General features: G+C 38.4%; 1 protein-coding gene across 4 annotated transcripts in view; it reads left to right on the forward strand.

The window, feature by feature from the left end:
- AFAP1 (actin filament associated protein 1) overlaps positions 1-22,224 on the forward strand; it is a 112,209-nt gene that overhangs the window by 57,121 nt on the left and 32,864 nt on the right. For all 4 annotated transcript variants that reach the window (XM_068188620.1, XM_068188619.1, XM_068188621.1 and 1 more), the window contains 3 exons: positions 11,448-11,556; positions 17,026-17,237; positions 20,232-20,411. In XM_068188620.1, coding sequence (XP_068044721.1) covers positions 11,448-11,556; positions 17,026-17,237; positions 20,232-20,411 — 501 coding nt within the window. The remainder of the gene's footprint in view (positions 1-11,447; positions 11,557-17,025; positions 17,238-20,231; positions 20,412-22,224) is intronic.

Below are 22,224 nucleotides of genomic sequence, written 5' to 3' on the forward strand. Positions count from 1 at the left end.
TCTGTTGTTGCTGTTAGGCAGTGGTAGATTTCACCTCCCTTTCAGTGCCACTATGAGATGAGCCAGGAGGTGTCCCAAGCCTCTCATTGTCCTGCACTATCCAAATACAGGTTACAAGTTGTGATATTTTAATATGGTAGTGCATTGTAATTTGTGAAAAAGATGACAGACTGCTGCTGTCCTGCAAAAGACCAGGAGGAATCTGAACAAAAAACAAAACCATCAGCATTTTGTCCTTTGAACACTGTGGTAAGCTCAGACCCCAGTCTTTGAATTCTCCTCCTGAAGTCACATTGATATAATGGAATTGATCATTAGCTGTTTCTTGGAAACCTTTCACTACTAGGTGTCTCTTTGTTAAACCCTTGTTATTATTGATATGTTCAGAGACTGTCATATTAGCTTTCTTTTCATACACTGGAGATTAGTGACAGTGGCCAAGATCTAATTCTCTCAGCCATTACTGCTCTTGCATGGTGATTTTCTATCCACCCTGAATCAATGGACTTCTAAACATTTGTAGCTGATGCCAATATCTATGAAAACTGTACATAATTGCAGTGATATAAATACTGAGCTACCTTTCCAGCCACTTTTCATAGACTGTGTTTCCACAGCTGAGTGGAAAAAAATTCCCTGGGCCCACCAGGCTGGAATATCCTGCTGCTGGTTGCCCTTCTTCATGTGACAAGTTGAAAGTCATTCTCTATGGCACCTCTTTTTGACAGCTATTCAGGACAGAAAGTTTTTTCCACTTGCTAAGTAACATCTAGTGGTGGTCTCAGCCTCCAATGAAAACACAATGCTGATGGAGCATAGGAATTTACTGGAGGTGGGAATCAATAACTTCAAATAAACTATACACTATTTTAAAATCTCTGGGTTTAGCCCATCATTATTGAATGTGATGAAAATTAAAGGTTCATTTACACCACTGTTTCTCTTTATGTCACTCAAGGATTTCTGCATTCAAAAATGTTTAGTCTGAATTGGTGTTTAAGTTTCTACTTATGTAAAGATGTGTGGGTGGGAAGGAATTCAATACTCCTTAAAGTAGTGCCAGGAGCCAAAATTATGTGTGGGCAGGTGCTGTGCAAGGTTTCTTTTGTAAATCTGTAAATAGACCTGCATATTTGCTCAGGCCAAATCTTTTATCAGTTTTGTTATTCATCAGCCCATGAACAAAGAGTATAAAATTCATTTTACTGAAACATGCTGTTAATAGTTTAAGTCTCCAGTTATTAAAACACATTAGAACCTGGAGAGTTTTCTTGGACTCTGTGGGCTTTGATGGGACAAAGTTGGGCCTTAGGTGTATTTGAATTAAGAAAATCACTAAGCACACAGTCTCTTAGTAATTCTCTTTTATATACATTTCCTTGGCTACATCTAACTCTCTAGATGTAGAGAGCTAGTCTGGCAGACTTTCTGTCAGGCATAGAAAGCCCAAATCCCCTCTTGCTTTAGTCTGTGTGTGCAGCTCTTTTAGATGGCTGGCAAAGTAAACGCTGCAGATAAAGGATGTGAAGCTTAAAGGCAACGCTGGGTCCCTCTGGAGAGCTGAGACACCACTTGTCTGGGTGTGTTAGTCTAAATTTGCCGGCAGGGATGTAGTGCCAGCAGCTCTGAGGCTTTCTTTGGGTCAGCTGCAGAGCAGGAGGTCACCGTGTTTGAAATGGAGTCCTGTCTCTTCTCCTTTCCTGAACCTGCTCACTGCCAGGGCTTGTCTTCAGCCTGCCTCATCCACCTCTACATCAGCAGCTGCTTTTATGGCTTCCCCCTGCTCTTCACAGGCAAGAAGCAGTGCTTGATGATGGGTTTGGAGGCATAACACAGCCAAGGCTCTGTGCATGCTTCAAAGTGCTGCTGGTGGTTTAACACCTGGGATCCCATCATTGCACCATCACCAAGCTGCCTTGATGTACATTTTCCACTGAGGCAGTAGGATAATATCCAGTGTGTCCCGCTGCTCAGATGTGCCTGAGGATTACTGGCATAAATTATCCACAGCATGACAGTGACAGAATACTTCTAGCCTCCAAGCATTTGGTTGTCATATTACATCTGACAGTTGGTGATTTCATTGCACTGTGCTGTCCAACAAAATCAAACACAAACAGCACACTTAGCTATTTTGCATGATTTTCACAGTGAAATCAAGTGTACATTTTGTTTTTCTTGGAATATTGACAATTTAATAATTATTTAACCACAACAAATGTTCAGCAAAATTCCAGAACCCTGCAGATATGAATCAAAAGAATGGGTCATCTTCCTCCAACCCACTCCTGCACAATACACATTCACTCTGTAGGAGTGCTTCATATAAATGGGTTTCCTGTTGTGGAGAAATCGTTTGACAGCCTCCTTTTATCTGGTTGCCTGTCAGGTAAACGCTTAGATATTTATTAGAAAATGCTGAAATGAGACAGTGTCCTTGCAGAAGAAGAAAAATCACCTGGAAATTGAAAGGATTCTTGACGTGATATATCACCAATTATATTAATCATTCTTTGCCCAGCAAACAAAAAAGTGTCACTTTTTGAATGTTTTCTAAAGTGTGCCTTAAGAAAAGTGCCATAACAGAAGCAAGGGGTCCATGTGTTAGGTTGGTACTTGGGAGTCTCTGTTTAATCTGCCTTTTCCTTCTAACACTGAAAAACAGTTGTTATTCTCTGTTTCTCTGTAAAGATGATCTTAAGACAGTGCTAATTTTCAGGTTCTTTCCTTCCTGGAGCAGAGTCAAAAGAAGAGTTGAAAGCCACAAAACTAAATATAACAAATATTAATTTGTTTCATTCAGAGCTGTCTATACCCTCAGCTTGAACAGGTCTGAGCAAGTTCTTCCATAATGAAGGAACAAGTAAAGAGGCATTTTTAAATTATCAGTGCAGTTACTGCAGGCAATGATAAAGTATTAACCCTTTCCGAAATCGAATAAAATCTGTTCCCTAGCATTTAGGTATCTTTAACCCACTATTCCAGTTTTAAAGTTGTTCCACCATCCCAGTGCTCGTTGCCAGTCTTTGTCTGTGTGTTTAAGTAGGTCCTTGTAGTAAGTACATGTGCTTCAGATATCCTTTGTAATCCCAATCATATTCCTCTCAGGTTTCATTTCATTCCACTGTGTATAAGAAAGGGTCTATCGGTTCCTTTCTGAGCTGTGGTTTAATGCTAGTGAATTATATCAATATTTCTCCTCAGCAGCTGCTATAAGGATCATGTACTTGGATCATAAGTGACCAGAGCAGCAGTCATAGGACAGAGAATCATTTAGGTTGGAAAAGACCCTTAAAATCATTAAGTCCAACTGTTTGCCTAAAGCTCCCATTAAACGATGTCCCTACATGCCACATCTACACGACTTTAGATAGTTCCAGTGGTGGTGACTTCACTGCTTCCCTGGGCAGCCTGTTTCAGTACTTGGCCACCCTTCTGGTGAATACATTTCTCCTGATATCGGAACCTCTCCTGGCATGACTGTGTCATTTGTCCTTTTGCTTGTTACCTGGGAGAAGAGACTGACCCCACCTGGCTATAACCTTCTTTCAGGTGACAGATAGGGTCTCTCCTGAGCTTCCTGTTCTCCAGGCTAAACACACCTGGCTCCCTCAGCCTCTAAGACTTGTGTTCCAGACCCTTTCCCAGCTCTGTTACCTTTCTCGGGACTCACTCCAGCACCTCAGTGTCTTTCTTGTTGTGAGGGGCCCAAAAGGATTTGAGGTGTGACCTCACCAGTGCCGAGTACAAGGGGACAATCACTGCCCTGGTCCTGTTGGCCACACTATTGCTGATCCAGTCCAGGTGCCATTAGCCTTCTTGGCCACCTGGGCACACTGGGATTGTCGAATATAGTATGTCATTGCATAAAGAATAAGGATGAAGAAATGTATACCAGCTCTTTTTGATGTTAGCAATGTCTTGCAGGACACTATAGTTGCTATTTCTGTTTTCCACGGTTGAGGGTGGTGAATTATTGTTGATGATTTATTTCACATTTACAAATGGTACCACAGAAAAGTTTTAGTTAAAGCAATTACCTGTTGTAGATATCGGTGAACCCAATGGGAAGAACGATGATGTCTGACTTATTTCAGAAGGCTGAATGATTTCTTTATTATAAATATGCTATGATACATTAATATACTATATAAAAGAGGATACTAAAAACTACATGCTACTCTCTCTAACTATCCTATCTAACTAACTCACCTCACAATTCATGACCCTGTTCTCCAGAGCCCAGACACAGGTGGATCCGATTGGCCATCAGGCCCAAACAATCCACCGTGATCCAACCAGGCATTCGCTCTAGGTAAACAATTCTCCAAACACATTCCACAAGAGAAAAACAAGGAGCAGAAATAGAAATTGTTTTCTCTTTCACTTCTCTCTGTGCACCTTTATAAAAATCCTGAGAGAGAGAGAAATGTGCTTGCCACAATTACCTTCTCAGTTAATTTATAGTATACCTTTATAGCAATACACATCACCATATTTCAAAACTTTCCTCACGTCTAAGCTGCCAGAATGAGCTGTTCTCAGCTGCCTTTAGTTGGAATTTACATTTAAACTGGATGAGTTAGAGTAGAATTGAACTCCTTTACCAAAAATTTTATGATCATTGTGAAGCTATTTGCCCTTTTGTAATTTTTTAACTAGATACTGATGATCTTTGACCATCCTACAAGAAAATTATTAAATTATTAATGCTACAGATTTCATAGGATGTTGTCCCACTATTTATTGTAGAATGCTCACATTTCTGACCTCAGGTTTTTCATTTTTTGTTTTTATGCTATACCTATCCATAATACCCCATCCCTGTTTTAGGGACCACATTTTTTTACTTTCCTGATCATGCTCATTAATGTTTTGTGCACAAATATATGGGGAAGACATTAGGCCAGTAAGGACCAAGTCTTCTCTTGTTTTAATTTGATGCAGTGCTCAGGCCCTTAGACAATATTGTTCCAGTGGAAATGGTGTTGCCTACACTTTATCACTGTACTGCCTTGTTCTCTCTATCATGTCACACACTTGGATGAGTTTATTAACTTCTGGAAGAGAAAGGTGATTTTGTCTTTTCTGGGGAGTACAGACACTTTTTGAGCACAGTCAGAATAAACAACTCTGACTGAGAGCCCCATGCTGCTTAAAATTCAGATTAATCTTTCTCATGTAATATGTATGAAAGTGTTCCCTAGCATTAATTAAAGCCCATTTCATTTCTTCGTACACACAGACCCTTTGCTTCGACATGAGTCAAGTCTAATGTTTTGTCTGAGTGATGCTTCCAACTGGCTGTGTAATAATCTTTTATTATAAATTATGAATGATACAGAAATACCTTGTTTTTGTTTCTGGCTCATTCGCTTTCACTTTTAATTATTTTGTTAGATCTTCTGTTTCTTCCATTGAGTCAGGACTTTATTTTCACTTCAGTCTTCCCCAGAGTTTGGGCGTTACTCTTTCCAGCTACCTGTCCTTTCAGTGGTGCATTCCATGCTCCAGTCTTTTTGGGTTTATTTACTATCTCAAATAATATGTATGTAATTACATACAGCAGCAAGAACTGAGACATTTTGTGTCTGGACACAGACTGACAGTGCCATCAGAGGTGCAAGAACCAGCTGGGTTTTCTACTCAGTCAATATACTATGTTGTTCTGTTACTGTTTCCACTTGGTCCTCTTCATTGTCATCTTTGCCTTTCTGTTTCTTCGGTGAAGGGGTTATTCAAGTATCTGAGCAGATGTGTTGTACCTTGTGAAATAGTAACTCAGCTCCTGGTGAGGTACAGGTGTAAATGCCCTGCAGACAATCTTCAGATCAAACTGTGGAGCCATAGGATGCCCTGATTCATTCTGCAATGCCAGCAAGTCTGTTCAGATCTCTTTCCCATCATCAGGCTGTGCTTTCTGAGGCTGTGATCTGTTTGTAGTCACTGTACATACTAAGCGCTTTTCCAGTGATACCTTTAATTAGGCATTCACCCCAAGTCAGCAGACACACTCTCAGGCTGTGTCAGATGTTCCTTCTCTCCCTGGAGGACAGCGTGCCAAGTGTGTGCCTGCTGTTCTTAACCTTAAGCCTGCTCAAATCCCTGTTCAGGATCACCCCCTAGGGAGAAGCTCCACTTGAGCTTATACTCATCCTCTGCCTGGTGACCACTTCCACTTCTTTCCCCCTTGCCCTCATCTGTTCAGCATTGCAGGAGCTGGTGGGTGGCCAGTTCTGCATGAATCCCAGACCATGGGTTTCATATTGCTGGGCATCCCATCATGTCAAACTCTGGTTGTTGGTTTTTCAGGGAATTCCTTCTGGTTTTTCCTGGTGTCACTGCCATTGTAGAGGTGTGTGCTCTAACTGCATGTGCAGTCAGAGATGGTCAGGTGAGACTACACCAACAGCCCATCAAGTGGCCCTGTTACCTCCCTTCTGGTGGGACTGACAGGGTTACTCCATTCCAAAAAGTTGAGTTTTGTAGATGTCTGGCTGGTTTTGCTGCCTTTTGTGCTCAGAAGCTGGGAAGATAAATTGTTAGACTTCCTTCACATTATTTGGCTCCCGATTTTGTGGGCTCCAACTGACAAGCTCAGAAATAATAAACTTAGAATATGAGGCAGAGGTCAAATGAAGACTATTTCTCAGCTTTTCATTGTGTACACTCAGGCTAATATTGCACAGCTTAAAATGATTTTAATGTCCCACAAAGTCAGCACTTTTGTCCTGAATAAATCCAAGGTCCATCCAGGTCCTCAACTGCTAGAAATAAATAGTGAATTTTCTTTAGCACAACTATGAATTTATTTAAGGGCTGTCGTACCAAGCTCATGGCAAGTACTAATGCCCAGTTTCCAACCCTTATAGTATTAGAAAAAAAGCCTGATTGAAATGTATGCTCAATAATTTTGTGAATTGCATTTTACTCAGTTTGTTGGTTCATCTTACTTTCTGGACATCCATTTTTTCACCTGTGGAGTTAGGGATCATAGATGTGTGCATACTCTTCCCCCTGTCTCCAGGCTGAAGATGCAGTGTGGTTGTGCAGGGCTCAGATCTAAGCTTGCTCCAGAGATGTGCCCATCTCAAAGTTTGTTCTTGACAGCCCAGATTTGCCTGCTGGCTTCTGAGCGGCTTTCTTGGACATCCCCAGCGTGTGACCCCTTTTCTGTTCTCGTGTTGCTGCCTTCAGCACTGATGGGTTATGTATCAGCTGGATCCAGACTGGTGGTTGATGTAATAACACAGCTGTAATGTGGCACTTTAGATGCTGGCAGTGTTTGCCTGCAGCATGGGTTACTGACAGGCTCTGCTAAACTCACTGCTTTGCACTGGAAATCTCCACATCCTGAATCATTGCATAAAGGAAGGTATTTCTTTCTATCAAGTCTTCATTGGGGTATAAAGTGATTTTATATCCTTAGGCCTCTATACATTGACATTTGTTTTCCTTTGTCTTTCAGACTGCTTTCTATATTGTCACCAGATTATCAGATAGACCATCTGTAAAATAAAAGTCACTGTCTATCTTGCTTAGTTCCCGTGGACAGAAGGGGGAAAAATAAAGTAGTGTACCTCCTAGGTAATGTAAGAAAGAGTTTATTGGTGGTCTGTGGAAGACAGGTGGGCAGGTGGAGGGGAAGATCATAATATGCCATTAAATTAAGATGTCCATACAAGTCTGTTTCAAGAGTCCAGTAGGATAACAAATTTTACCATTTTGTTTCTTTCTCCTAACAATTAATCCTGTAAGCTGGAATTGGGCATCACAATCCAGTCTCTAATTTCATCAGAGATCTCAACTCTGTCGTGTAATGATCACATCATCTGCTTCTTGATTTCAATTAAAGCAGCTCTCAGTTGGTCTCAAACCCAGGACCTGACAAACGTCTTCATCAGTACTGTTTCATTATTGCTGTTATTATTCTGTACAGCAACATATTACATCTTTGTCCCTATTCCTCCAAGGAGATAAAAGTAATGTTAATTTCTTTTCTCAGTTCTTATTCCTGTGACTGAGAGAGGTGGTTTATCTTGAGAGGCAACATTCTCTAGGTTTCTTTTCTGTTGCCTGCCATTAAAACAGAACAAAACAAAACAAAAAAAAAAAAAGGAGAAATTCATTCTGATGCCTTCCTTGCAGGTTGCCAGGTCTTTCCTCCTGATACCACTCAAGCTACATATGTTCTGGTGTTTTTTTAGATTTAATCTTTTTACAAAATATGTAAATAATTTTGTGGGGTTTACGGCCTTTTTATTTTTTTAGGTAAACTATTGAAAAGTTATTGAATAAAGACTTAATTCATAATTCATAACTTAATCAAAATTCTTCCAGTAAAAATTGCTCAGTGGAAAGAATTAAACAATACAACTAGCAATAGTAAAAACATTAAAGAACTATAAATATTAGTAACTAATACCAGGATGCAAACATTCACGTTTTTACGTATCTTGGTGGTCAAACTCATAAACTCCAAAGCTGCCGAAAGTTGTAGTTGTTTAAGGTACAGATTTGAGTGAGATTTTATTTTTGTATTTAATCAGTTGCATTTTTTTTACTATTAAAGTAGCCCCACTTTTATCAGAGAGTATTTAATGTTGGATGTTTCTGTTTCTCCCTTAAAAAAAAAAATTATAATTGTTTTCAACTTTGTTATGGCAAGCACTGCAAAATGCATTTCAGAGAGGAGGGCCCAGTTAATTCAGCAATGGATTCCATCTGTGTTGACCTTGGCTGCACAGCCCAGCCCGCCCCAGCTGTATGAAGTAACTGGTGCTCCAGCAGGGTCGAAATCAGACAAGCACCATTTGTGTTTCATTTCCTTTTTTCTTTCTTTCTGAAACACATTTTGTATAAAAACAAGGAATTTTTTTTCTCCTGATCTTTATTGGAACTTCTCTTTGTCCCTGGATAAAATAGAGCTTTGAAATTTTGGTGCTGTGTCAAGTCAAAATTTGAATGATTAAGGACATGTATTTCCTGGGTGAATGAGGTTCAATAATAATAGGAATTTCATATATTCACCTGATGGAAAAAATGGTTTAAGGCTAGACCAATAAATTAATTTGTCTAATGAAAAGGGTGGTATGAATCTATACTGCCCCAGGAACAAACTGTGACCCCAGATAATGAGAACAGGGTTCTACCCACTGGTGTGAAGGGGGAAAATCAACTCTTTGGAGGCAGTTCTGCCTCTTGTGTCTACACTACAGGCCACACAGAGGTGATATGTGTACAGGAATTCATAATTGCTGTCAATTTTTCAACAGTAATGAACATGTAATAATTTTTAATGTCCCTTATGGCTGTTGTGCAGCAGCAGCTAACCTTGAAAGACTCATGTATTTTGTCATAATGTGCAGGTTGTCAATTTGATTTTTTCAGCAAAATTATGGGATCACTACACTAAAAGTCATATTTTTTCTTTATTTTGCTTCTTTGACATATAATTTCTCTAGCAAATCTGGTCTGTTAGGAAATCTCATTTGGTTCATGTTATAGGTAACAGTAATTGCCAACTGTAATTTTTAATGGATTGTGACATAAGAAGTGGGCTTTATCATTTGGTAATAGAAGTACTATCAGTGTAAATTTCAGTCTGACCAGGAATTTCTGTGTTCAGTCATGAACCAGTTAATTGTTCATGAAAAAGTTTCTCATTTTACTTGGTGTGCAAATCTAAGTCCCTTCTGGATGAGCTGAAGGGCAGGGTTAGTCACCTGCTTCTTGCCTTCCTGCACTCTGGGAATGCACAAGCACTTACCTGCAAGGTGGAATAACCTACTTGATAGGAATTTGACTACAGAGCACTCTAAGGGTGGGACTCATCTTCATGATGGTGTTAAGAATTGGGTGACTGGCGTAGGTGTGTGATCAGCAATGAGATTTGGAGATGTCTAGCTTTGAAATATTCAAAGATTAATCCAGCCCTGAAAGTGCCCACAGAAGTAATTTCAGTGCAGTTAATGGCACATGTTATTAAAGCTCAGGCTCCTCCCAGGTAACTTCAGGTCTGTAGCAAAAGAGGAGCAGAGTCCCTGTGGCCTCATCTGTGTGATGTGGAAGAAGGCTCTGCTAGACTGGTCAGCCCACCTGAGGTACAGCCCAAAAGTGTCTGTGTCTGACTAGGTACTCACTTCAGTATCTCCCTTCATTCCCTTAGATTACACTGGATCAGTCCAGTGCAGACAAACACTGTTGTATCTCTGTGATTCCATGAAAAAAAAAATAAAAAAATTGAAAAACTGTTACTGCAGAGATGCGACTCTTCTTGCAAGTTAAATTTTTGTAATCATGCAATAAACCACTGGTGCTGAAAAAAGGCTTCAGTATTTTCTCTTAACACACAAATAGGAAACTAAAAACTTGGGGCAAATATGAATGGGTTCCATAAAATACAGTTGTTTTGGTACTTTTTAGGAAATAGAACAGTAAAGTCATACGGAAGAAGTCATGGAGTACTAAATTGACTTTGTTTTTACACCAATATACCAACAGTTGGTCAGTTTTAAATTAAAAACAGGTTTGTATGTAAAAGAATCATTTTAGAATTTGACCTAGTATTTGACACATTTATTTTATCATGTAATATTTATTTTATCATGCAATATTTTCTTGATTTTTCAATTTTTCCTTGTTTGTAGTTCACTTTTCATTATGTAGTAATAGCATTATAAACATTAATATATATATTAAGAATTGACTTGCCATTGAAGAAACACCTATCATGAAATATGGTTTAATTATTTGTCCTTAGTCTCTGCCAGGCCAGGCTATTTAACTTTTCTACAGTGTCCAACCAAACTGCTGTTAGCTGCTGTAATGTGAAGTATTTTAGGTGTAAAATATTAATAAATAAGCCTTAAAGTGATATATGCATAGAAATCTCTTTCCTACATAGACCTATTAGTTTTAAATGGAGAACTATATATTTTCAGCATTTTTACCACTTAATGTTGTTGTAGAGAAAAATTCTTTTAATGTAGCTGTTATATTGATCTTGCCATCCTTAGTAACGACAAGTAGGATTCTACAGTGTTTATCATCTCCAAAGGACTCAGCAGAAATGCAAGGTTTTGTTTCATTATCATGAGTAAAGGTCTGGACAATAATGATTCATTTAAAAATGTATCAGCATGTTATGAAGCATAATTAAGTTGTTTTACTGCTTCAAGTGTCAACCTTTACTTATTATTGTTTAATTATAACAGCATATAAGGAACTTGAGATTCGGGCTTGCTTCTCATCTAAAAGATGCTGCCTTGCAGAGCATCTAATTGAGCCCTCCAGAGCCTTGCCTTTAGAGGTAGTTAACATAAGAAATAGTTACAAGAGCGGGGTTTATGAAGCTGGTTGCATTGGCACTGATCATGAGCAGATGTTCTGTCTGTGTTTAATTTAACACCTTGTTGCTCTGTAATCACTTTTTTTTGTTCATTTAGCCACCAGATAATGGGCCTCCACCACTGCCAACATCCTCCCTTCCTGAAGGCTATTATGAAGAGGCAGTGCCACTTAGTCCTGGGAAGGCTCCTGAGTACATCACTTCCAGTGAGTAAGATATTTCCTGGCAGTTTCTGAGCAGTCAGTACTTCCAGTGTCCTTCAGCATTTTTAGTATTTGAGAGCTCTGTCTCTGTTGGTGCTGTGGTGTTGTGTTGTGAGAATTACTTGAACAGTTTGAGCCAGTTCTGGTTATCCTCGCTGGCCATGCATTGGACTGGTGTGCAGAACGGTTTTGGTGTGCTCACCACAGAAACAGTTTGCAGAATGGTTTTGGTGTTCTCCTTTTACAGAAAACTAAACATGGTGCTTAGGTGAAGAGCACATAAACTGCTTTCAGCAGCTGTTGCAGACAGAGGGTCCAAATTAGCCATTAACCTTTTAGACTGCTTTGAACCACAGACAATGGGGGCACTGGACCAGGAGTCCAGAGTTAAATATAGCCCAGAGTAAACCCCTCTAAACTGATCACACTGTGAATGTAGAGGTCTGAGAAACTGGTACTGACCTGCACATCTGCCTGCTGTGCCTCTATTGCACTGAATTACTTGCTAAAATATACAAATAAAAAGGAAAAAAAGGAACTGTTGGAAAGATATGATTTGCAGCATTTCTGATGGCATTGTGGAAAGGGAAAGGGATGAATTGGTCACAGCAGCTCCCACAAGCCATGTGTGATGCCCATATCAGTACTTTTGTGACCACTTGTTTAGGGCAGTAGGCAGAGGGCTGCCTCTGGCTGTCTACCAGATTGTCCTTCTGCAACACCCAAATGTTCTTTTTCACACCCAAATACTTCCCCAAAGAGCTGTGCACCTCAGTGGAGCTGTACTGAGAGCACCCTGATGAAACACTGCAATGACTGCTGTCACCTCTACACAGGGTCATTTATGTACCATCTTTTTTTGCTGCTTTTGTATTGGCTGGAGTAATTCATTACTTGTGTAGGGCTGATTTATGACTAATCATTGTTTTCTATGGTCCAAAGATTAAAGGCATATCTTCCCCTATTTTATAGCCATTTTAATTATTTTACATTATCTCTCTGTTCTTAAAACATGCATAGGAGTCACTTTAAAACTAAAATACTATTCATCTGTACACTGAACAAACTGATGTTATCTAGCAGCTTTTAATTAGCCTAAGCAATTCAAGATAAGAAATGTGCTGGAAAGCAAATGAAAGAACATATGGACTTAGAAGAGCAGCAGAATCACTCTTCTCTTCATTTCCTCCTTTGAAATGCTGCAGGGTGGTCCTGCAGAACCTGTAACCAGTGAGCTTCTGACTCAGGTTTTGTTGTTAAACAAGAGCCTTGCAAAGCATATGAATAGTGCAAATATTAATAGCTCTGCTAAAAAATCACCTAGGGAAAATCAAGACAAAGTATGAAGTTGATTTCTTATTGTACTTAACCATTTAAATGCATAAAAATATTTAGGATATCAGCCTTAAAAGTTCATTAGTAATTCCATAATTTAAGTCTATATATATATAATATATCATATATATTTTATATAGTATACATATCTCTCTAGACATTGACAGCTCTGTTAGTGTGACTTAGCATCTCACTTGCTGAGATTTTGTTATATTTTCTCATGTTCTGAACTTTATCGTATCTTAAAAATTGTGTTAAAAGAATTCCTCTCTTCACTGGTAATGAAGCAGCTTTTAGATTCAATGTGCAGTTAGTAATACATCTTTGCTCATGCAAAATGTCCACTAAACCCAGTTGCGTGGTAATTTGAATCAGCTACTAAGGTGTATTAAAAGAGCTAAGGTTGTTACATTTAGAGTATTTGAGATGGAGAAGACAATAGAAAAAAGTGCTTGAAGTAGAAGTGCAAGAATGCATCTATTGGAATATATATAATTATTTTAAGTAAACATTCCTATGGAATTTTGTTGTAATGTCATTAATAGCAAGGAGACTTACATACCATGTGTCTCTACCTGGAAAAGTAAACAAGCACTGAAGAAAATTGCAGAATATAGTCATGAAAATGAAATATCCATAACTTTCCCAAGTCCCTCTAATTGGTTTGTAAATAAGTGCTTGCATGTAGATTAAAACGAGAGTGTGTATGACTCGTCTGTTAACTCTCTCTGTATTAAAAGCTACTGATCTGTACAATATGCCTAAATTAATACAGACTAGTCTTAGGAATACACTATAGCAAATAATATGGAAGTCCACTGTGATTTTCACGCAAAACAGTGGGAGATTTTTATGAATATGAAGGTGAAAATCCAATGTCAAAAGAAGTCAGATTAATGTGCAAAAAGTGCAAAATATGCAAAAACTTGTAGATTAGCAGCATTGGAACATGTTGTATCAGTGCATCCTTACCCTCTGAGATTTTAATAGACTTAATAAATGCACTTTGTTTTGGAGAGAGAGGCATTTTTCTCCACATGCTAGTTTGTGTCTCAGAGCCCGGAAACCTTGTTCTGGATGTGATAGAGCAGTTTGGAGAACAAGCAGTAGAAGCAGGATGTGGTAAAGAGGAGCCAGGTTTCATCAGGATGATATGAGCACTTCAGGATGGGCGTCCTTCCTGGTGTGAGTCACACAAGAAGCTCTTTGTCTGGCCAAGAGTCCCACAAACCAAAAAGGGAGACATGGGGAGTATTTAGTAGGCAGGATAAGGCAGCAGGTCCCCAAAAATCCCATTAGCTTGAGTCAGGATGGGAGTCTCTCCTGTTGTCTTGCATCCTCCTAGAAACAGGGATTTGGATAAAACTGCAGCTGCAGTGGCAGCAGAGTCCCTGTGCTGAGCATACAGCTCATGGCTAGCAGGAAATCTGTGCTAGGAATGCTTGTGAGCCACGTAGGAAATACCTGTAGAGTATTAAACATACAGAATTTCAGTTTCTACTATGAAGTCCCAACAGCTTTCTACAATTATTTTTTTCTGGAAACTGGTAGAACTTGCTGTAAGAAAATAAATAATAGGCTTCAATGTTTTGAGGAAAAACCAATGATTTAACCAAGTAAATTTGCAAGTAATAAGACAAGATTGTTGCATGGGGCTTATAGTCAGAAGAAAATCAACTTTTCAGAGTAGGGCAAAGGGATGACCTGTAATTTCCATCCAAGGTGAAACATCCTTCACTGCAATATGAAAAAGTTAAATCATGTTCTAAACATGGAAGAAAAACTGTGTTGAAACAGATTCCCTTTTTTCATCCTTTTGATTGATGCACTTAAAGATGTTGTCCTCTGATAAAAAAATCTCTGTCGTTCAAACTTCCCATCGTCAGAATGCAGAAAAAGGACCCAGCTCCACTCTCTTGGGAGGAATATACCTGAAGATTGTCCCCTCTGAACAGTTTTCAAGTTAATCTGACAAAATTTAACCCTCAGACACTTGCATTCAAAAAGTAGTTTCTTAATGGAAAAATCTCAATAGTAATGATAATGAAAAATTCCACCAGAATAGTGTATCCATATCTCAACATGTGAGCAATGAGTTCTTACTTCTGCTTCTCACCTAAAAATAAAAATTGTTTCAGAATACTATTTTTACCAAAACCAAGGCAAAATCACAGATGAGGTAAAAGAATATTGTAGAAAGGGACCAAACATCAACGTAAACATTGTGACATTGGCATAGCTGTGACAAACATCACAACTGAATATAAAGAAAGGCTGAGGAGGTTATGGGCACTAATTACTTTTTTGGAAAGGGAAAGCCAAGAGCTGAAGAAGAAATTCCCAGAGAGATGGCAACTTTAGTTTATGGCAGCTTGTCCCACCGCCCGTGCCTTTGGGAGATCTTCTTGAAGGTTTGACCTTCTTGTAAGGTCTGATTTACTGATCAGACCTTACATTTTGTATTTGGTAGTTCCATGTGAATAATTCAGTCTCTGTGCCCAGCAGGCTGGTGTGGTGTTGTGTGTTTGTGACTGGTCATTGATCTCTCAAGCATTTCCTGATGTTTCTGCGTTGAAAATTTGTGGAAAGCTGCTCTGAAAGAAGCTGGAGCAGGGAGAATATTTTGGTTTGATTCTGGATTTGAAGGATTTTTGTTTAGGCTTTTTTCCTTCTTCAGGGGTAGGAAGGTTGAAGCAGCAAGTTCTACTAGATCTTATATATTATTTTAAATAAATATGCAAAAATAAATACTCTGGAATAAACGTTTCCAAATCTGTCAGTTTAAAATTTGCCCTAATTTTTTCCATCCTCCTCTTGATTTTTGTAAAGCAAGTGAAAAATTTGAATATTTTCCCACTGGTAATCATCTGAGGCTTTTACCACTTGCCCATATGGAGCTGCCCCAAACCAAACACCCAGTAGCAGAATTGACCAGAAAATAGCAATTCAATTTTAAAAATGAGTTTTCAGTGTTTTAAGATTTACTTTCATTTCACTTTGGGATGGAGATACACTGTTTCATCCACTTTTATGAAAACAGAAATTGGATCAGAATATCTAATTTTGATTCAGAGATGTGAGGTATGTTCCATTCTGACTATATACATAGGGAGGAATTGATGCAGAATGAGCTTTCTAGCAATTCACTCTCTTGCCCTCCTCCCAGACTTTCCAATTCTCCTTCCTACATCCCAACTGTCTCCTAATGACCTAGCTAAAGCAAACAAGAGATTTTCTTCCACCTTCTGGCCTAAAAATATATCGAAGTCTACATGAAATGTTTAGATGAAATTTCAACTTTTAAAAATACTCCAGTTAGTTTTCCTCCATTCAAACATTTTTACAGGCATTCTGGTGTTACTATCTGAAGGACTTTACGTACACATACCCACATAAACAAGTAAGTATGGATGGTGGAAGAGAGGGTTCCATGATAATGGCAAATGAGTTTGCTAGTTGAGGGTACTGCTAGATCTGTCTGCATTGTTGAAAATGAAAGACCTGAAGACCTGTTTAATTAAAATGGAAGCTTGCCATTCCATCACCAAACTTGCGGCAGGATTAAGCAGCTGAGGCCAAGCACAGAACAGAAGATTTTTGCACAATGCTTTTACCTCCATCAGAATCTGTAGTTCAAGGGACATCATTGTCTACTGAATGCTTATTGTAGCAGTACAGGGGCTGTATTTGGGAATTACATGAAATGTTATGGTGGGTAGATACTGCCCCGTAATGTATTCTTATGGCCTTTGCCACAAGGGGTGTTTGTTTATCAATGTGATGTCCTAAAGCAAGATGAAGATGTTTCTCTGTGAAAGAATCACAGAAAATGAAGCTGTCAAATAATATTTTGAAGATAATGAAACACTACCTGAGATTCTAGCTATGTATTCCCAGTTTATTGTTTCATTAAAATTCACAAGGTGTCTGTATGGGTCTTCTATAAAGTTTCATATTGGCATAGATCTTTTGTTTACTTAATTTAATGCATTGATATTACTGAGCACTTGAAACAGTAACTTGTTTATGGCTGACTTTCAGAAGCTTTTGCTTAAAATGAATCTTGAGGTTTTCAGTTATTTCAGTGTGCTTCATGGCTAAGTGTTTTAACCTAACACTTTTACACTTTTATTAAAGATTATGACTCAGATGCCATGAGCAGCTCTTACGAATCCTACGATGAAGAGGAGGAGGATGGAAAGGGGAAGAAAATGAGACATCAGTGGCCTTCTGAGGAAGCCTCTATGGATCTGGTGAAGGATGCCAAAATCTGTGCCTTCCTTCTTAGAAAAAAACGATTTGGGCAATGGACCAAGATACTGTGTGTTATCAAAGAAAACAAACTACTGGTAATTCTTATTTTTCAGCTAGCTATATTTTCTTTGTACCTTTTAGATAATGTATTTATTTTTACAGGAATCTGATTTTTGGAATATGTTCTGCAAACAGTGGCCAAGTCTGCAGTAACCTTACCAAAGAGTTCAGTCATGATTTACCCAAGAAGCAGAAAAGCACTGAAATTATAAGTGTATCATTTTGCCACTTAGAACTTTGATTTTTATTTCATTTAAGCTTGAACCCCAGCAGTTCTCTGATATTGGAAAGAACATCTGGCCCATTATCTTCTAAACTGTTTAATTTGGGAATAAATAGTTGCTGAAACTGTAAATCCAGTCTTTCATTCCCTGAGGACAAAAAATCTCATAGGGAGCTCTGTGTGTGAACCGTTGGATCAGACTGCTGGAGAGAAAAGTCCCTTGTTGGACTGAGAATTCACTTGGCAGCATATGCTGTGGTAATGTATACACTTTAAACTAAACCTTTGCCATCTGTTCTGCAGTAATTATGATGCAGTATTCACATGATGCACAGCTGCATTATAAAATGGACAGAAACAAGTGGATGTATTTATTCCTTAAGCAAATCTGTTATGCTTCTTTCTGGTCGGAGGCACCAGTGAAAGATTCCATGAATTATCCACTCATAGAAGTATGTTTCGTTTCTGAAAAGGGACCTTAATTGAGGGAAACACTTACTATATGTTGTTAGGAGCAAACTAATGCTTATAATAATCAATAAGTTGGGGTCATCAGTGCTCCTGCCTTCTGATATGGTGGTTCCAGCCATAGTAGCTAATTACATAACAATTACTGCAATATCCCAAACATTAAAAGCTGATTAACAGGTCATAGAACATTTTCTGTAGAACCTCTCTATTCTGCAGTGGTACAGTGTAGTTTAGGTGTGTTCACTTTCCAAGTACATTTGGCAGTATAGAAAAGAGCAGGATATGAAATGGAGGTAAGAGATTTCTGAAAATACAGTTGGAATGAATTTGCTAGCTTGTAGTAGCTTTAATTTTTGTACCCTCCTGTATTGAAATGTTGAAAAAAAAAGTTCATTCCGATTCAGATTTTATTATATTCTTATAGTGCCATTATCCTTAATGCACATTTTTATCACCATATATCAGTATCATATCAGATTTCAGGACCATCTGATAGCAGCTTGTAGTAAGGAAAGAGACAGAGAAACAGATTTTTCCCTGAAGTCATACATCATTTGTTCTACAATTACATTTATTGTTCCATATAAAAATATATTATTTTTTATATTTTCATTTCCTTTACCCACATGTGTGGTCCAAAAAGCTCTTTTTTTTCCTTGTAGGGAATCGTCTTTCAGTAATTCTATAATGGAGATTAAGAAAATAAAGTCACAATAGGAGTCTAACGACCAAGTTACACAAGATTGGTTTATTGTTTGAAGGAGGACTTGGACAGTTAACTTATGAGATATGCAAGTAAAACAAATATGTGTTCTTAGGGATTAGTAATTGCTTGTGTCATAAATGCAGCTGTCATCATAAAACAAAAATATTTTAATTAGAATTAGACATTAGAAATAACTTCTAGTAGGGAATTACTTTTCACTTAAAGTCCTTTAGGGGCTCATTTCTCATTTAAAGTCTTTGTATATATACATACTTCAGTTTTAGCAATGCATAACTTTAAATAAAATATTTAGATTAATATAAAAGGAATTACAAGCTGTTTATTGGTTCTTAAAGTGAATAATGTTGTATATCTTCAGGATTTCATAGCTTGAAACTTAAAATGTTGCAAATTAAAAAACTATGACCAAATTAGAGAAACTTTGATGTAATGGGATTTGGAGAGGGAAGGCTTGTCAGTGGTCTGCAGAGGCTGGTTTAGAGTTGGCTGTATTTGCTCAGCCTAACTTGTAGTGTTTATAACATATTTTATCAGCTGCTGTCTTCCTGACAGTTGCATCCTGGCATGAATCCTGCTGCAGACATGCAGAAGTTCATGTGCTTTTCTCTATTCACATAAATGCTCACATTTATTCACATAAATTCTTTGTATGCAGATACTAATTAGTCCTATTGATTGTCAGGGACCCCTTTATTATCAGATGTCTTTTTAGCTTTAGTGCTTATTTGTATGAGGGAAAGCCCAATTTACACAAGTATATAAAATAACTGGACATTTGTATAGAGAGTTAAACATTGTTCTGCAGTCTTTGGGGGCCTCAGCTGTACTGTGTGTTGGAAGGTGGGAATACAGACTGGGTCTGTAGGACATGTGATGTAAAGAGGGAGCCAGCCCTCTATCTTCAGATCACCAGTTCCAACAGAGAACAGGTCATCAGTGACCCAGCATGAAATGGCTGTTCATTAACAGCTTTTACTAATGAGGGAAAAAGTGTAAGTACATCATTGTAGCTAGGAGCTTACAAAATGAAGTAACATGGAAATTTGTGCAGGGACTATTAGACTGTATTAAATGAAAAAGTGTGATTTTACCCACTTTCCGTGAAGTTTTTTTAACTTGTTTCAAGAAAATGAAGAGATGAGTAAGGCGTGTGCCAGTGTCTTTGCAATTTCAGTGTTTAGGCAGTGATACAGATTTGCCTTCATATGCTGGTCTGTCACTGGAGGGCAAAGTAAACATCCGGCCTTTAAAGTTGTTAAGTTACAAGTTTTATTCTGCTGCTACATGTGAACATATCCTAAATTACCCTCTTCCTACCTGATCAAGGTCAAGGTTGAGTCATAAGGATAATGCAGAGACACTTAATGCTCTCCATATGTTTTACCTGTCCTGCAGTAAAAGACATCTATTATTGTCAGTCTGGAAGTAATTTTGCTTTACAGAATGGATGAGTTTGCTCTGGCTGAACTCCGTGGTATGTGGTAAAGGGATGTGTAAAATATATTCAAAATTTTATGAATTAAAAATATAGCATTTCTACATAATAAGAGCTTTCCCTCAAGGTGAAAGATAATATCTAACTCTGGAACTTTCCTTATGTTTATTTAGTGTTACAAAAGCTCCAAGGACCAGCAGCCCCAGATGGAGCTGCTCCTGAATGACTGCAGTATCACCTATATTCCCAAAGACAGCAAAAAGAAGAAGCATGAGCTGAAAATCTCTCACCAAGGAGCAGATGCCCTGGTTCTGGCAGTGCAGAGCAAAGAGCAGGCAGAACAGTGGCTAAAGGTAAGGGGGGATTTCTGACCAGCAGTTTTTCTACCCACAAAGTGTTCACACTGCTTAATTGCTGTTACAAACTGAGACACAGACAACAACTTCCAGACAAATCCAGACCACTTAAATCTCATCTGATTTGGGACTGCAGAAATACAGACGTTAAGTTCAGGCCTTGAACAATTCCTCAGGGTTAACCCAGTGCTGCTGCTGTGATGGTTTTCACTACTAATAGCACAATGATCTGGAACAGAGAGGAGAGGTGGCAAATTCCCTTCCATCTTCTTCTCCAGTTCATTTTCCAGGAAGATTTGGCAGTTGGGGCACAGTCGTGGTGAGTGGAAGGTTCAAATTCCCTCAGGTGGAGACAGGTGCCACCCATATTATTTTTGGCATGGTGTCACCTTTTTAAAAGTAAGATTCTCTGAGGAGATACCTGTTTGAATTGCTCTGGATGGAGAAAAATCCTTCAGCTTCCTGAAGGCCATTCAAGTTTCCTAATTCTGGTTTAGCAATGTATCATCTGTTGTGGTTTGTCCTGGGAATGCAGACTTCTGAGAAAATGGGATTTTGTCATCTTCCAGTCCTCTTTGTTCAATATTTGCAAACAGGGAAAATCCCAAGGCAAGGGCTGCAGTTACAGATCCTAACCAGATTACTTGTATTTATGTTGGACTTTGCCAGTCTCAAAGGTGGAGGTCAGTGAAGTAGTGTGGGAAACTATCACTGTAGTTGCAGTAGCAACTGTTTTAAGACGACCTTGAAATCCAGCCTTTTAAATACATGTATAAGTCTGAATGCATCAGACTCATCAGGCACTCCCCATGCTGTGCTCTGATCTAACCTTATATGGTACTTATTTTTCTAAGAATAAATTGTATTTCTCCAAATGCAATTGAATTAAACACATCGGAATTTCCTGATGGCAGATAGTTTTTCTGAAGAAGAGGGAGACATAAAATGCAGCTTAAGTAGTATAAATTCTTCTGTGGGCTAATGTACTAAATGGAAAATTAATCTGTAATTTCCTATTTTGCAATATTTGAATATACCTTTTGGGGGTTTGTGGTTTATGTGTGTTTGGTTTTGACTGTGACTTTGTATCCTAGTTTAGAAAATGCTCTCTATTGTCATTGTAATGGCAACTAATCCCAGTCACGTATTTGTTAGGCTTCTTCTAACATCAGTATCTTGTTCTAAGTTTTAAAGTCATGCAAGTGTCCCACTAGTTCAGCTAGCAGTTCAAAAGCACTGATTGGAATGAAAAGAAGTTCATAAGTCAGATTCCCTTCCAAGGGAATTCCGCTGTAATTAGATCATAGAAACTGCACCCTTATTTCCTGTGTTGTTCTAAATTCGGGTTTGGTAATACTGAATTCATTGGCATCTATCAGACGTTCTTTCATAAAAATTGTTTTATTTTTTTTTTAATTGTACATAAAGCATCCCCACACAGGCAGACAGAGCAGTACTAGATTTTTCCATATCCCAGATGCATTCCTGCTGCTTCAAAATGAGAAGAAAAAGAGGGATTTTGTGCAGTTGCATGTTCACACAGTTGTGTATTCTGTGTGTCTGCAAAGCATTTGGAGACAGTCTGACAGCACTTTATTTAGCTCCTTCATGCTGCAAAGCTCTCTGTTCATGAAATCTTTCAAGTAATGGCAGTGTTACTGTACTCAACTTCCAAGTCCTCAGTGCTGCTTCAGCCCTTTGCTTCTTCAGTACAAATTAATTGCCTGTCCCACAGCTAACCAGAAATTTGCAACAGCTCCAGTGTTCTCCAAAAGAAGTATAGCCTTTGGAGAAATAAAATAAGCATTGC

This window comes from Anomalospiza imberbis, chromosome 4 (assembly GCF_031753505.1).
Source record: "Anomalospiza imberbis isolate Cuckoo-Finch-1a 21T00152 chromosome 4, ASM3175350v1, whole genome shotgun sequence".
NCBI lineage: Eukaryota > Metazoa > Chordata > Aves > Passeriformes > Viduidae > Anomalospiza > Anomalospiza imberbis.